Consider the following 16739-nt stretch of genomic DNA (forward strand, 5'->3'; position numbering starts at 1 on the left):
GGGCAATATACTTTAATATTTTGGCTGCTTTTTAATCAAAAATGCTGACTGTAGCTCTTTCCTAAATTCACATACTGAATTCCTTGAATATTTACCGAATATTGAAATTAGAGCACAGTCTATTTAAAATGTTTATTACTCTTTGAGTTTGTTGCCGAGCAGAGTGCTCGTTGGCCTAGCTGAACATACAGGCTGTGATGAGACTGTCATTAGCAGCAAATGACACTGTTTCACTGATGAAAGCAGTCAGCTTGAACCTTTCAGCTGTGTCTCATGGAAAATGTAGCGCATAGCTCTCTCCTCAATGTGTAATATTTTAAAGAAGTAAATTGTATATTTGAAGTGTTTAAATAGCCTATTTCTGCATTACCATAAGGGTTGACTAGACCAGTCTAGCTTAGCTCCACATTCCCAAATTTATCAATTATATATGAAGCTGCAAATGCTTCAAGTGCGATACTCCCAAGAATACAGTTGAAGAGATTTCGCCTACAAACTGAAACAGCAACACAATCTCATTCGCTCCCTATTTATGCAGTCATCAATGAGAAGCATACTCTGGTACAGGTAATTTAAAAAAAAATCATTTTTATTGAATCACAGGTTATAACTGTCAAAATGCATGTTCACAAAATCCGGAGCAGTTTGCCGATACGAGTAAGATTCATGCAGCCCTTAATGAACACGGATGTGTGCTGGAGTTCCTTTCAAACCGGAACCTTGTAAGTCTAATTAAATACTCTGTCCGACTCCATGTTCTCACGCTTAACCGTTCTCTGAACAAATCAGGAGAAATGCCGTTATGACGTAGCACTGGCTAAACGATACGGAATCATAACACTCAAGAAAAGGCTAATATTGCTTGTATTCTGATACATAAGCAGGTGTTTTTATGCATATTTACACGGTTAATAAAAAGTTCATTTTTCACTCGAAGGCCTGAAAAATATTTTTGGTCACTGGATAATGTGTATAATGGGTCAACTTCAATTAACCATCAAATTCAACCCAAAGTCTCTAAAAGTAGGCAGAAATTTAAAAAGGTCAAAAAAGTGTCCACTTAAGATACGGTGAAGGGAGCAAGGAACTCCTTTAATTGAAACACAAACACGATGCCAATCTTGACGTTTTAATTGCGTTATTTGGGTGTTGACAAGTTCAGCCTCAGGTTGCAACGGACTGAAGTGCAGAGGAAATCATCTTTCTATGGAATGCAACGAGAGTGAACTCGGGTTTAATTATGAGATCGTTTAAATGTAAGCAGGCAATAGAATGCGTTTAAACCATCAACCTGCCCAGGGACTACAGATGAAAATTATCCTGTATGGCTAAATCTGGCACATTTACATGGTGCATCTAAGTTCTCATGTTTATTAATGTGCACTGTCCCTTTCTTAAATAAAATAAACCTTAAACCTTAGGCTACATCATTATCTTACTGGTTTGTGTGATTGGCCCAGATATGGAAACAGCCTGGGCCGTATAGCTGGGCAGGAAGAGGTCCCCATTTCAACAGGTTTGCGGCTGTGGTGCTTGACTGACAAAAACGGTGCGAATTGCTACTAAATGTAACTTCATAAAACAAGTAATACTAAATAAAAAAACTACACCTCTGCGGCTGACGGTGCTAAGAAGCACATCTATAGCACCACACACTAACACAGGAACCAGCTCAGGCACTGTTGTGTTGACACAGTGAAAACAGATGCAGCGATACTAATTATTTTGTACAGAAATAGTCTGTTTTTACAGGCATCCAAACAAATTAAATCGCTTTATTGGCGGCAGAATGGAGGTCTGAATGAACCGCTTTAACCAGCGAGAGCGTATCATTCTTAACGGCCTCCCTTAGGCTACGCATTCGGCGAGGGACGCTGCTTTTTCTCAATGTTGCACCTGAACAAAAATACGAATGGCAATCTCAAACTGACATGTTAAATCTGCTCTACCTATGAAACACAAGGCGTTTAATCAGTAACTGACGAGAGACATCAAACGGTGATATTGGTAAAATCGCCACGATGAGTGGAAAACTGTTTCTGACTACGTGTCTGGTAGGCTACTTTTGACAGAATGCAAATTCCGTCCTCATTTAGTTCTAATGATTAATTATGAACGGTTTTCTGCGTCGCAAAGCGATGACCGTTACCTTCACGTTTTAACCCTTCCCAGTGATCCGTCTGCCCGCGACTGCTGCTCGCGGACTGCGTCCTTTAGCACGATGGCCGCTCGGTTCAGCGTCGGGACTGCAGGAAAGTGCGACTGACTACCCGTGTCAAGTTCCGCAGGCTCGTCCTTGCTCTCTAACAAAATGCTAGCGGGAAGCTATCGGTTTGGGCAGCGAATACAACTGTCATAGGCCACCCAAATTGGTAAATACTGTATTAAAAAAATTGGCAATTAAAAATCAAATTTCAAAAGACGCCTGTCCTCTTGACCTACTCTAAGTCTCTTATAGTGGGCAACAAGGCCTGTAGTGTGTAATTCACACACTAATTCTTTTAATTCTCTGGCCCACAGGGGACAGTGTACACGCTTACAGGGCTCCTTGCTCAGATTCAACAATGACTTCAGGCCAACTGCCAATTACGAAGAAAGTGGGGGGGGGGGGGGGGGGGGGAATGAAAGAAATGAGAAATAAATCCGCTATATACGAGTGCAGCTCTTGCATGCTTTCAATGACTCACAAATCAGAGCCAATGGAAAGCAGTCTTTGGACTGGCTCCTACAGGACAGTGAATGACAGCAAACAGCTGCTCAACTCACAGGGTTGAGGAAGCCACACCATCGGTCACCCCTTTACACTCCAGTAAGCGTCATATCACCCCAGGAGAGGCGTGATGCCACACGAAGGCCAGTAACATAGCATTACTGTATGCACAGTACGATTCTTGGGTCCACAGCACCCCAGTTTTTGGTAGGACTGTTCCAAACACAACTGAAAAGCAGCACTGGGTTTGGTAGGTTGGTAGTTACCCTGCTTCAAATTACCATTAAAAATGAGGTGGCGACACTGGATTTGGTTATAGAACAGGGGTGCACAACTCCGCTCCTGCAGGGCCGGTGTACATGCTGGTTTTTGTTCCAACCAATTTAACCAACCTTAGTTTTAGTTTTTTTGACAGCTCTATAAACTAGGCTGGTTAACTCCTGGACTTGAGTAACAGTAAACTCTTTAGGATACGCTTGCAATGTGCAGCTGTAGCTGGTGATTATGCAATTTTCAGATCAAGATATGATTGAGCTAATTGAATAATTAAGTAGAGAAGTTGGCACAAAATCCTGAAACAGATCGGCCCTTGTTGTGCACCCATTATAGAAACTTCGCCAGAAGTACTAGCGCCTGACATGAGAAATACAGACAAGAACTATCAGCTGGCACATCGATTTGTTCCTTAAAAGAGGTTTGGTAAAAAAAAAAAAAAAAAAAGAATAAGAACACTACAAAAAGCCGGTAGAATAAAACTAAACTGGAATGGATTCATAAATGGAAACTTGTTCAATAATCACGAGGCTGATATGATCACTGAGCCAATCAGCAGCGTTTTATGCACTCATGTGACTCAGCATGTCACATGGGTTGGAGGACGCTATCGCTAACTCTCATACGCTACATGCTGGTACAGGTTTGTTTGTTGGTCTGTTGGGAGATTGACACCTAAATTGGCACCCAAAGTCAGAGAGGAAAGGCGTGTTGACACTGATGACAGTTGAAGAATAACGCCGAGATAATAGCAGGCCACGAGGCCGTACAGTTGTGCTTTGCCTGCAAATCCTTTCAAGCCAGAAAGGTCAAAATACGGGGAGGAATTTCCAGTAACCGGCAAACGTGTCATCATCCCCATAAGCCTGCAGGTAAGCCTGTCAGTCAGAACGACGCTCTGAATGGTTATAATCTATGAGCCTAACTATCCAATACCTACCCACAGAAATCCCCAGTCTCGAAAAAATATTGTACGTGCTATAAAATTATATGAAATATGCATTATCTGTAAACCTGCGCAAGCACGCTACATACACACACAGCGGACATCCAAGTAGCAGAACAGAGCAGTTTAGCAGAGAAAGAAAAACGGTTTTCTTTTTTCAAATTTGTGACACTGGTTAGCTGTAGCTGAAAGCAAAGTGGCTCTGAGATGGGAAGCGAAGCATACGGCTCCGTTAAAGAACACAAGTCAGAGCTATGGCCCCGTTAACCAGCACAAACCCGCCCACAAACCGGAGCTACGGCCCCGTTAAAAGAACACAAATCCTTTTACAAACCAAAGCGGTCCGAAACCCGGGAGGAAGAGCCGCCATCACGGCTTTCAACAGCCTATATACAGCGGAGCAAAGTCGTCAGAATTCAATAAAATTAAAAACTGTACAAAAAAATACCGTCTACTGGTGATCGCGTTCCACCGGAGCCGTGAGCTCTACGGGGCGCGAATCTCGCGGAGGACACAGGGCCTGTATCTCTCCGAAATGCGCCCGTTCTCTAGAAACACACAAATTACTAACAGCCACGGAACACTCGCCTGCGCCGCACAGAAATGCGAACAGAAACTCTCGGCCATACCGTGAACAGCTCAAGAAATAAAATGATTCCCAATACAAAATCGCGGTAGCGCAAATGCTTAGCGGACAGCCAGCAAGGATGCCACTCCTGTTTACAGGCTTCTTTTAAGCAAGTACTGTTACTGTTTCCAGACGAGACGGATCCTACTAGCGTCCCACAGGAATTCGTCCGACCGCCAGACGCACAGACACGAAGGCTCGCTAAAGGCCTTCGACAGGCAGCTAGTGGTTCTGTTAAGACTCAAAACCAGGAAAGGCCTTTGGTCGGACGTACAAGGCATTTATTAATCTGGCAAGGGCTTTTCTTGTTTGGTCATGCTATGGTACGTCTAATGCCTCACTTTACTGAGGATCATGTTAAGACTTCTTTCATGTCACTCAGCCCCCCACACCCACTACATTTTAAACACAATGCATCATGGGAGGGAGATTTCCTTCTACAGGAAAAGCAGTCCTGCTTTTCACTACAATACTAATATACTGTATGCTGGTAGATTTTCTAGACACATTCCATCCTGCTCTTAATAAACTACAACCCATTGCATCCTGGGAAAGGTTCCCCCTCTAAGGGAAAAGCCATGCTGGTCTATGCAACTGTAGTCCATGTTTTAGTTTCGCACAGACAGAGGATGAGATCCCAAACTGCCACTGGGTGCAAAGTGCTAACTGTTGTACAAAGTTTTTTTAGATGCCTTTTCTATTCTGTGGTTGCCTGTGCTACCACCACACCCGCAGAACGCGTCTTTTCCAGGATAGAGAAGTGGGCGGAGTTTAACAGTGACTCTGCAAAAGCAGCTGTCTCCTGTGAAGAAAGAGTACGCTGAAGTATACCTTAAGTATACTATTCTATACTTCAGAATACCTGAAGTATAATTAAAGTTTCTATAATTATGCTTCGAGTACACTGAGTATACTATTTTTTCCGCGTGGAGTGGAATGAAGTGCTTCTATTTCCACTGTCTGCGGCCAGCGTTTATTGGATTTATCAGAAAACAAAGACTTGATTCGCACAGTTTAAATAAGACTGAGGCGAGGTTCAGAAGACTCTGAGCGTTCCGTGAGGGTGGCAGAGAAGGGGGGGGTACGATGGATTTGGGAGGGCGGGGACTTTGTTCTGGGCTTGGGCCTGGCGTTCTAGCTGTTCCTCTGTCCTGGCCCTATCCCCATACGTAAACGGGGGGTTGTGGGTCAAGCGTGATCTCTATGGTGAAAAGTCCATTTACAAATAATAAAAAAAGGGGAAAAAAAATAATACAAAATGAAACGGAACCAAAAAAAAAAAAAAAAAAAAAAAAAACAGATCTCAGGGCTTAGCAGTCGCTCTTCCACAGTTTGATGGTTTTGTCGTTCTCCAGCGCCGCCGAGGCGATGATGTTCTCTGTGAGGTGGCAGGCCGTCGAGATCACAACATCTACACAGACGGACAGACAGTCAGACAGACAGGGAGACAGACGGACAAACAGACAGACAGAGAGAAGTTTGGTTAGAGACCTTCACCCAGATGCCACCTCTCTGGTAGTCAAATTTACATAAAGAATTAAACAGTATCTACAATTACATATTTTGAAACATGGTCTGCTTAATTTTTTATATGTTGTATTTATCGTTTATTTAACTTGGATAGTTGCACTGATTGAAAAAAAATCTCTCAACAGACTCCTGGCAAAAGGGACGGCACACAAAAGTTACAAAATAGAAACACCACAATTTCACAACACAGTAAAGCTGATAAGATAGTAGAAATGTCCTAATTAAACACATGAACAGGTTTCAGGGGTACAGGTGAAGTTCCTTACGGAACAGTAGTCACTCTCCAGGGCCCCTCGAACAGCACTACAGCCGGAGTCAGGTGCCACCCCCCCTCCCACCTGTCCCCTCCCTCACCTGTGTGACCCTGTAGTTTCTGTACGATCTCCTTGGTCTGAAGGTTCCAGATGTACACCATGTTGTCCTCCGAACCGGAGACGATCCACTAGGAGGAGATGGACAGATACAGATATATACACACACACACACACACACACACACACGCATCACAAACTTTACACAACAGAGTTTTAACACTGGGCCAATTCAGGCCAACAACGTTTCAACCAACAAACATTTGGCCTCAACAGAATTGGGCAAGCTGTTGCATGCCACGCTCATTAAATACATTCCTGTATTACACATTCAGCAGAACACATCAGAGACGTAACAGTTTATCATTATTATTATTATTTATGACGAAAGAACATCTAACCCACACACCTTTCCACCGGTGACGGAGAAATTTGCAAACACGCAGTACTTCTCATTTTTGTGGCCGGTGTACGTCTTCAAGCACTAGAGAGAGAAACGCACGCATCATAATAAGCAAAGCAGACTTAGGGTGTGAAATAAACCTTGACATGGAATAGTGGAAGAACATTAAAATATGGGGTTATTATGATAAATTAATCGGTCTGTCTCCATACTGATCATAAATATCAGTGGCATAAGAGGATTATATAAATGTTTAAAAGTTCTGAATCCTGACCTTTCCCTTGCTGTAGTCCCAAAGCTTCAACGTGCTGTAGAAAAGGCAGAGGCACAAGCGTTAGCCGACGTACATTTTCTAACCAGGGCTAGCACCACTAACGCCTGTACGTTCTGCAAAAAATCTGTTAATGGTATCAGTGAAACAGAATGGTTTTCTGTGCATCTCTACAAAATAAATCAGAGGGAAAGCATTTAGTTGGACATCCCCAATCACCACCCAACACAAAGACCCTGACAAAGCTCATTTATGCATTTCTGATGTGTTGCAATGACATTCATACAAAAGTGTGTGTTTGTATGAATATCATTGCAGATGACAGAAGATTTAAATGAAGATTATAATGTTTTGGCGAGCTGCCTCAAACAGTAAAATGCTGGTGGCTTTATTAATGCAAGACTCTGAAGCATTATCACACATTTACGAGGTACATTTTGAGCAGAAATGCGGTGTAATAAATCAGTATTTTTCAATGGATTCATCACCTCATATAATGGCCCTATGAGCCTTCAGAGCAGCCGCCTCACTCCAAGTGTACACTGGGGTCTAGCGGGGAGACGTTTAGCGTTGCTACCGTCTCGCTTAGCATGAAACAGAAACACTATCCCTGTGCCCCCCCCCCACCCCCCCACCACAGGCGAGACGGACAGCAGGCGTAAGAGGGTGTGTCCCTCACTCACTTATCCAGAGTAGCGGCCAGGATGTACTTCCCGTTGGGGGAGAACTTCACGAAGGACACCGGAGGGTTGTCGTCGTCTGACGGGACACAAAAGAGGGCGGGGTTTAGAGAGAGCGGACGCGACGGACCGTCCGTCCCTCCCTCCGCGTAAAAAAAATTAAAACCCCGCCGTGGTAATGGCGGGAGCACGTCCGCGGCCTGGCGACCGATAAGTGGGACGGGCGGTTCCAGGAACATTCCGGACTGTTTGTTTTTCTTCATTAAATCAGACTGCACGGAACAGGCAGGCGACACTCTTCAGCCCTTCTCAGGTGAGCCAGGTCAAAATGAAAACGTTCTCCTAGTTTGCCCGCTCCGCGCTACGCTGTACTGAAAAAACCCTTTTTAGGATATGCATCCGAGCGTGGATACGTTTATGCAAAGGGCTCTCTAAGTCCTTTCAGAGCTATCTTCACTGAGCAAACTAAGTAGGTAAATAACATCTGTTCTTACCGATGAGCGTTTTCAGACACTGTCCCGACGCCGTGTCCCAGATTCGACTGTTAAAAACAAACAGAGGATTGAGTTTCCCCAGTTCTGCCCGTCAATCTCATCAGGGCGCGGAGGCATATTCAAAAGAGCACACCGTGTACCATGCCCTGGTGTCACACACATATTCAGCTAAGCATTAAAGTCTAATAAATTAAAGGCTTGGCCAAAGGCCACAGTTCAGGACCTTAAGTGAGCGGCATCAGCGGTGTGATTGGTACGTGCAGGGTGAGCGATATGATTGGTACGTGCAGGGTGAGCGATATGATTGGTACGTGCAGGGTGAGCGATATGATTGGTACGTGCAGGGTGAGCGATATGATTGGTACGTGCAGGGTGAGCGATATGATTGGTACGTGCAGGGTGAGCGATATGATTGGTACGTGCAGGGTGAGCGATATGATTGGTACGTGCAGGGTGAGCGATATGATTGGTACGTGCAGGGTGAGCGATACTATTGGTACGTGCAGTGTAAGCATTATGATTGGTACGTGCAGGGTGAGCGATACTATTGGTACGTGCAGGGTGAGCGATACTATTGGTACATGCAGTGTAAGCATTATGATTGGTACGTGCAGGGTGAGCGATACTATTGGTACGTGCAGTGTAAGCATTATGATTGGTACGTGCAGGGTGAGCGATATGATTGGTACGTGCAGGGTGAGCGATATGATTGGTACGTGCAGGGTGAGCGATATGATTGGTACGTGCAGGGTGAGCGATATGATTGGTACGTGCAGGGTGAGCGATATGATTGGTACGTGCAGGGTGAGCGATACGATTGGTTCATGCAGTGTAAGCATTATGATTGGTACGTGCAGTGTGAGCGATGTGATTGGTAAATGCGTGTGTGAATGAGTGAATAAAGGATTGAAGCGCCCCTCACCAGAGACCGTCGTAGCTGCTGGACACTATGAGAGAGCCGTCTCTGTTGAAATGGACCTGGAAAGCAGGGCGGGAGAGCGGGGCGTTACTGTTGGGCCCACAGGCTGCACCCCCTCCGCCCCCTCACCCCCTCACCCCACACACGGTCTCCAAACCCCAGTTCCTCCTACTTCCACACTGTAGGTGGTCCTGGTTGGTCACTGGGAATTTCCATTGCTATATTAATTCATCAATGTTAATAAGGGGGGGCGTGGCCAAGGACAGAACCTGCCCCTCCAGTGCTGCCCCTCCTTGGCCACACCCCTTCATTAATATTCACGAGCGCAACCAGTGACATAATGCCCACAGCCAGCAGCTTCGAATGACATACTTTCAGGATCTTGAGATGCTCAGTTACTCACAGCCAGAAATATGTCATTCATCATTTGAATGGGGAATTTTGCACAAGCTTCTGACTCGAAGGATTGAAAAGATCATTTTTACAATCAGTCACACGAAGTGACGCTGAAATTGCACCAGTGGTCCGTACAGCAGCGATTAAAAGCCACCTGTGTAGCCACAGCAACACAGAGCCAGGAACTACAAATGTACACCATTTCTGCTATACCATCTACCGTGGGCACAAAAAATATACACACAGATGGGGGGGAGAGAGAGACAGAGACAGAGGGAGAGAAAGGAGAGCAAGGAAGAGAGAGAGGAGAGCGAGAAAAAGAAGAGGGGAGAGGGACAGAGAGGAAAGAGAGAGAGGGAGAGGTGGTAAGTTGTATGGGAAGTAAGGGGGACTTGCCGCTGATACTGGATCGGAGTGGGCTGGCAGGGTCTTCAGGCACTTCCCTGTTTTCACGTCCCATATCCGCACGCTTTCGTCAAACTGCCGAGAAACCGCATGTCACACACATCTCTGACACACCCCCCCGCTACACACACCCCCTGCCTACACACCCCATACCAACACCCCCCGACCTACACACCCCCTGCCAACACCCCCCCACCTTCACACCCCCCACCAACACGTCACACACACCCTGCTTACACGCCACACACACCCTCAATCTCCCATTTTCCCAAAAAAAGCAGGCGAGGATTTGGAAAATAAATGGAAATTGAACACACGAATATGCCGTTTCTCATTTCTCCCTGCCTGCTGGGCCCCGATGGGTCTGCCAAACAAAACACATTTAAAAAGACTCGCACACAAAACAGAGAAGGCCCTCCACGCTCCACGTTCATTTTAAAACTTTCTGTGGTGGGTCTAGGCTCTAGGTCAGTGGTCTCCAACCCTGGTCCTGGAGAGCTAGAGGGTCTGCTGGTTTTCATAGTGACTCTGCACTTCATGAATCAATTAGAGCAGTTGATTACACAGTTAACTCAACTCACCTGGTGTCTTGGGTCTCAATTGGGTGCTGATTTTAAGGTGAAAACTAAAACCAGCAGACCCTGTAGCTCTCCAGGACCAGGGTTGGAGACCACTGCTCTAGGTCTCTGAAGGCCATCACATGAAAAGGCTGTTCTGTAGGCTAGCTGCACGCTATCCCTCCGCATCCCACCCCAACGCGATGAACCCAGCGCCCGAAGCGGACTCACCGAGCCGGACACAATGAGGTTGGACTGGGGGTTGAAGTTACAGCAGAAGACGTAGTTGCTGTGGCCCTTCAGCGTTTTCAGGCACTTTCCCTACGGAAGGAAACGGGACAGGGAGACAGAAAGCCGCGCGCGAAGCGAGGGTGTCACAGTCTGAGGAACGCCCCCTTTCTCCGTCAGTCGCCAGGCTCCGACACAAAGAACGCATTCAGCTCGTGAAGGGGAGCGCACGGCAGTTACCATGGTAATTCAGAAATCACTGTTTTTACCCAGCTGTTACCATGGGGATGCGGCAACCACAGGCAAAAAAAAAAAAAAAAAAAGCAGGATGCTTTATTAAAAAATCGGTTTGGCTTTTAGATACATAAATGCGGCTGGTAACAGAATGAAGGGTTCTAATGTACTACGTAAACAGCAGACCATTAGTGATAAAAATAAGAAAAATGGAAGCGCTATTTAAGGTGATTACACAATGAAAAAAGCTTGTTTAACACTCTGTTGACCGGGACAGAGTTTCACTGGCATAGCACCCCCAGTTTCCAGTTTTTGCCCCCCCCCACCCCCCCCCCCCCCCCCGTTTCCTCACAGCCTCGCCCCCTCACCGAGCTCACGTCCCAGATCTTAAGCGTCTTGTCGTCCGAAGCGGAGACCAGGAGGTTGGAGTCCGACGACCAGGCTACGTCCGAGATCCCCTGCGGGAAGACAAGATGCGTCACTCAAAGAGCGACTGAGAATGAGGCGGGGCCCTACGGTCTCTGCACACGGCTCGCCTCGTCTACGATTCGCTCAGACACGTCACATGTAGCAAATGGCCAATCGCAAGTAGCAAATGTGCCACGGTCAATGAAAATCTTATAAAATCATTATAAAACCACTGGTTTAATGCCGCAAACGTACACTTTGTTGTACGTCGCTCTGGATAAGAGCGTCCGCCAAATGCCTGTAATGTAATGCAACCAACCGAAAAAAAAAAAAACATGAACAACACAATCCATATTTCAAAAGAAACTGACAGACAGAGTTTCAGACAGCCAACGGAACAAAGTAATTCCTCAACTCACAAGTTTGTGTCCAGACACCGTTTTCTCAAACTTTCCGTCGTACGCTCCCCATATTTTTATCAGTTTGTCAGCCGCTGCAAGAAAGAGAAAAAGCAGGTCATGTTTTTCCACCACATTATATCTTTTCACAACCAATATTTGACTCTGGCGTTCGCTAACATACAATACATAATGGTGGGATATAACATTTCATTAGTCCTGTGTCCTCAGAATATAACACACAATGTGAAACTTAAAATAAATGCTTTCTTACTGTTATTATTTTATTATTATCAATGGGCAGACCACATTAAATTGTCCAGCTTGAAAATAAAGTGTAGAATCACAGGATGTGTTCCGTCAACAAAGCACTTCCTGTTTTATTTCCTCCGGCGATACAAGCAAACATAAACCTGCACTTGCTCGCACCCCTGACCCCCGCACTCAGCGCTTGTTAAGAACTGTGTTCCGCACAAAGCCAGAAAGGGTTCAGTCCAGCGAAGCGTCTCTCCCTGGGTTTCTTAAAAAGCGTGTTTGAGGATTACGAGCGGCAGCCTCCCTCCGCTAGATCCCGATATGGCAGACGAACGCCGCTTTCTTAGCGGCTGATTTAGGGACGAAATAAAAGCAGCTCCCTGTGGAGGCCGCCCCGGTGCCGATCGCTCCCCCTTAACGGAGGCAGTGAAAGTCTATGGGGTAAGAGCTCACTTACCCGAGGCGGCCATTTTACCACATAAACTGCACAAATCAACACACCCTTTCCCTTCTACACCCTCAACCATAGTGTGCGCCTGCTTTAAAATGTGAAACCATGCACAGAGAACTATAAAATAAAGACTGAAGATATTAAATTATTAAGATGCAGAATTCAGTCTTCTTGATTAATGTGAACAGAATCATTTAACAAGGCCTGAGACTGGAATAGATCAGTGGTAACCCTGTTCCTGAAGATCTATCGCCCTGTAGGCTTTCACTCCAACTCCAACAAAGCACACCTCCTTCAACAGCTATAGATCTCACTGAGCTGCTAATTAGCAGAATCAGCTGTGCCAAATTAGTGTTGAAATGGAAACCTTACAGGATGGTAGATCTCCAGGAACAGGGTTGGTTACCACTGGAAAAGTTCGACCCACAAATAATGAGAGAAGTACATTTGGAACTGTTCTTTTATGGGGGGCTGTATGCACCCCATGTCATGAATCTGGAATATAATCCTGACCATGCCAGGGCTTCATGTAACCAATCCCATGGGTGATGCAAAACCAACTACAATGTGGCGGGGCGGGGCCGGGCGGGGCGGGGGATACTCACACGAGCTGGCCAGCCACTCTCCGTTCGGGCTGAACTTCACTGAGGACACGGCTTTCGTGTGGCCGGCTAGCGTGAACTTCAGCGTGTAGTTGGGCTTCGCGGGGGCGGACTGCAAGGCAAGCCAAGGAGCAACAGATGAATACCGCTTTACTGATGGCTGTAGCTGAGGCAGGCGGGGCGGGACCGGGGGGGGGGGGGGGCAGAGCAGGGTAGGGCGTAGCAGGGTGGGGCACGGCAGGGCAGGTCAAGGAGATGGGAGACTGTGGCCTTGTGCACCCATTTATGAATCATACCTCTACCAATGAACAAAACTCTACTGGAACAGAAACTTTAAGTGGCCAAGCAAAGACCAGCATAAGACCCAGCATATTACAAACTATATTAAACAAGCTCACTCAGGTACTGCGGGTATTATTACTGAAGCTGAAACAAGCTCACTCAGGTACTGGGGCATTATTACTGAAGCTGAAACAGGCTCACTCAGGTACTGGGGTATTATTACTGAAGCTGAAACAAGCTCACTCAGGTACTGGGGCATTATTACTGAAGCTGAAACAGGCTCACTCAGGTACTGGGGCATTATCACTGAAGCTGAAACAGGCTCACTCAGGTACTGGGGCATTATTACTGAAGCTGAAACAGGCTCACTCAGGTACTGGGGCATTATTACTGAAGCTGAAACAGGCTCACTCAGGTACTGGGGGCCCTACCTTAGTCTGACTGCCAGAAGTAGATGATGCAGACTGCGTCTTAGAAGCCTCAGTTTCTGGTTTCTTCTCCTCCGTTGCCATGGTAACGCAGCTGGTGAAGCGGACCACAAGAGAACTGCCAGACTACAATAAAAACACAGCAACCTGACAAACTGTCAAAGCAACAGTCTCAGTCACGCAGTATTACAGTCCCAGTCACACAGCGTTACAGTCTCAGTCATGCAGCGTTACAGTCCCAGTCACATAGTGTTAGTCTCAGTCACATAGTTACAGTCTCAGTCACCTAGTGTTACAGACTCAGTCATGCAGCATTACAATCCCAGTCACGTAGAGTTACAGTCTCAGTCACAGTGTTAGTCTCAGTCACATAGTTACAGTCTCAGTCACCTAGTGTTACAGACTCAGTCATGCAGCATTACAATCCCAGTCACGTAGAGTTACAGTCTCAGTCACAGTGTTAGTCACAGTCATGCAGAGTTACAGTCTCAGTCAAGTAGTGTTACAGACTCAGTCATGCAGCATTACAGGAATTACTTAAGATGGGCTCCAACTCTCACCTTTAAGAGTGGGCTCAAACTTTCTTTTACTGCATGGCTTTTGACTAATGTGCTTGCTGGGGAAGGGTGGTTGTGGAAGGCATAATTTTACAAGTAGGGCCTAAATTTCATGTATTTCTTTATATGTGTATATGCAAGTGTGCACTTTGTGTGAAGCGCACTGCATTTCCATGTGTATGAAATGTACCATATAAATAAACTTGAACTTAAGTCCCAGTCATAGAGCGTTACAGTCCCAGTCATAGAGTATTACAGTCCCAGTCACAGAGTATTACAGTCCCAGTCACAGAGTATTACAGTCCCAGTCATAGAGCATTACAGTCCCAGTCACAGAGTATTACAGTCCCAGTCATAGAGTATTACAGTCCCAGTCATAGAGCATTACAGTCCCAGTCCGGCTAGCATTAGAGTCGTTAGGCAGTGTTATAGAAAGTTTCGCAAAAGGGCTACTGGGAGGTGGAGTCCCATCATGCACCTCCGGGCTAGTCCTCCCATCACGCTCTGCATAAAACGTTTAGCGATGCCCTTCCATTTGAATACACATGGAATTTCCCTCTTTCCCTTTCCCGGCCCATTACTGACGCGCTCCGTGTGGCTGTAACTGCTACCTTAGTGCATTTGTAAATACATCGTAAACTCCTCAAAAGGCACAGTTTCCTGACACCATATGACATCCTGGTACTTGTGCTTTTCTGCATCTTGATATGGAGCAGGATTATTAATATACGGTAAAAGCGTGACTGTGGTATCCACCCTAACAGAACACACTATTTCGCATAGTTACAGTCTGCCATTCATAAACCCGCAATAGACCAGATGTCGCAGAAAGACCATGCCGACGAACACACGCTGTACATGGATCCACGTGCACGATTATGTTTGAGAGGGTTTTTTTGTTAGAATGTTAGAACGTCGATGAGGTCATGCAACCTATAACGAGAAAATTGCCACCTAATCATCATTGCGACATTCCCAGTGCGTGTGTGCTGCTCTGCAACGTTCTCACAAGATAATTGAAGATGTTCAAACCAACGTTCTTCCCTAAATTTTCATATTGTGCAGACTCTCCAAATGTCCACGGGTATACGGTATTCCAAGTTCATAACTCGTCATAGTTTTTTTTTTTTTTTTAACCATTACGCTATATTTACATGAGAGGTTTCCAGACAAAAGGTCAACTGACAGGTTATATTCCCAGATCAACCCTACTCTTCGCCCTATCGGGCGGGGGAGGGGGGGGGCTGTTTTGCTCTGAACAATTTTGGGACACACCGAAGCACCTTTCGCTTCGGCCAACTATAACATAGCACCTAAAATCACCAGAACATATTTATTAAAATGCAAACAGACCCCCTAAACGCGCTGGCAAGTCACGGTTCTTGTCACGATCCCTGCCTGGCTAAAGCGGCAACTTAGACATCCCTAAACCAGTTCCGCCGTCATAGAAACTTATGAAAATACGCACGAAGGGAAATGAACGTCATCCTAAGGCTAGCGAATGTTACATTGGGGGTGCACAATGTCGCCAGCACAGCGAGCTGATATTCGATGCATGATCACCGCACTCAGAGCTCGCTGGTCAGTCCAGAAAGTTGCCAAGCTTACTACCAAAAAAAGTCCACCTAGCAAGCTTGCATACGACAGAAACACCCCTGGGTACTGCACTACATTCATTCACATTTAGCAGTACATTCACTGGCTACAATCGAGGAGACTACGAGAAGTGGACTAGTTTCTATGAGCCGAATCGCCAGCGGACAGTTGTCTGAGATTAATTTTTTTAGGATTCACAAGGCCTGATAATGTGAAATGCTAAAATGCTACCAAGCTAATGGTCATCAATAGCATCCCTGATCCCGTGCAGCTGACCAGACATGCTACTGGTTTAGTGTTAGCAACCTATGTTGCCTCTCATGTTAACATGCAGACTTCATAAACACTGCAGTGTTAAATTAATCAGAATCGCTAAACCGCTACTGGCGTGCTGCCTTTCCCCGGTCTACACCCCATCCCCCAACTTGGTAAATCAAATTCACGCTTGGGATCTTTTTCCTTTCTTTTTACACATGCACTGCACTGTCCTGCTAGCCAGCTAGCCACTCCAAACAATAAACGCACATATACTCACGGTCTGCGTGCTGGTGAGACGTCGTGCTTCTTCTTCCCAAACGCACCGGGCGAAGCGGTGGTGCGAATTCTGCCTTGGGTATACTAAACCGAATATAATCCACCTTTTCTTTCTATATCCAACCAGCAATGAAAGAATATATCAGCAATGGTGCTCAGGCGCGGAATGTGGCAACTGAAAGCCACTGCGCATGCGTGGAAAGGCGGTGTCTAGCTATGACGTGTACAGAATCGGACCAGCGG

General features: G+C 46.0%; 1 protein-coding gene across 1 annotated transcript; it reads right to left on the bottom strand.

The window, feature by feature from the left end:
• Positions 1-5466: 5466 nt before the first annotated feature.
• LOC118212634 (WD repeat-containing protein 5) lies at positions 5467-16674 on the bottom strand. The gene is made up of 14 exons (XM_035390747.1): positions 16498-16674; positions 13813-13935; positions 13103-13211; positions 11813-11886; positions 11354-11443; positions 10755-10844; positions 9958-10041; positions 9169-9224; positions 8247-8293; positions 7756-7831; positions 7076-7109; positions 6808-6882; positions 6442-6529; positions 5467-5968 (listed from the first exon to the last, which is right to left on the bottom strand). Exons 2-14 carry the CDS (start codon positions 13891-13893, stop codon positions 5868-5870), a joined length of 1005 nt encoding a protein of 334 aa, XP_035246638.1. The 5' UTR covers positions 13894-13935; positions 16498-16674; the 3' UTR covers positions 5467-5867.
• Between the last annotated feature and the right edge of the window lie 65 nt (positions 16675-16739).

The sequence above is a fragment of the Anguilla anguilla genome, chromosome 14 (assembly GCF_013347855.1).
Source record: "Anguilla anguilla isolate fAngAng1 chromosome 14, fAngAng1.pri, whole genome shotgun sequence".
Lineage (NCBI taxonomy): Eukaryota > Metazoa > Chordata > Actinopteri > Anguilliformes > Anguillidae > Anguilla > Anguilla anguilla.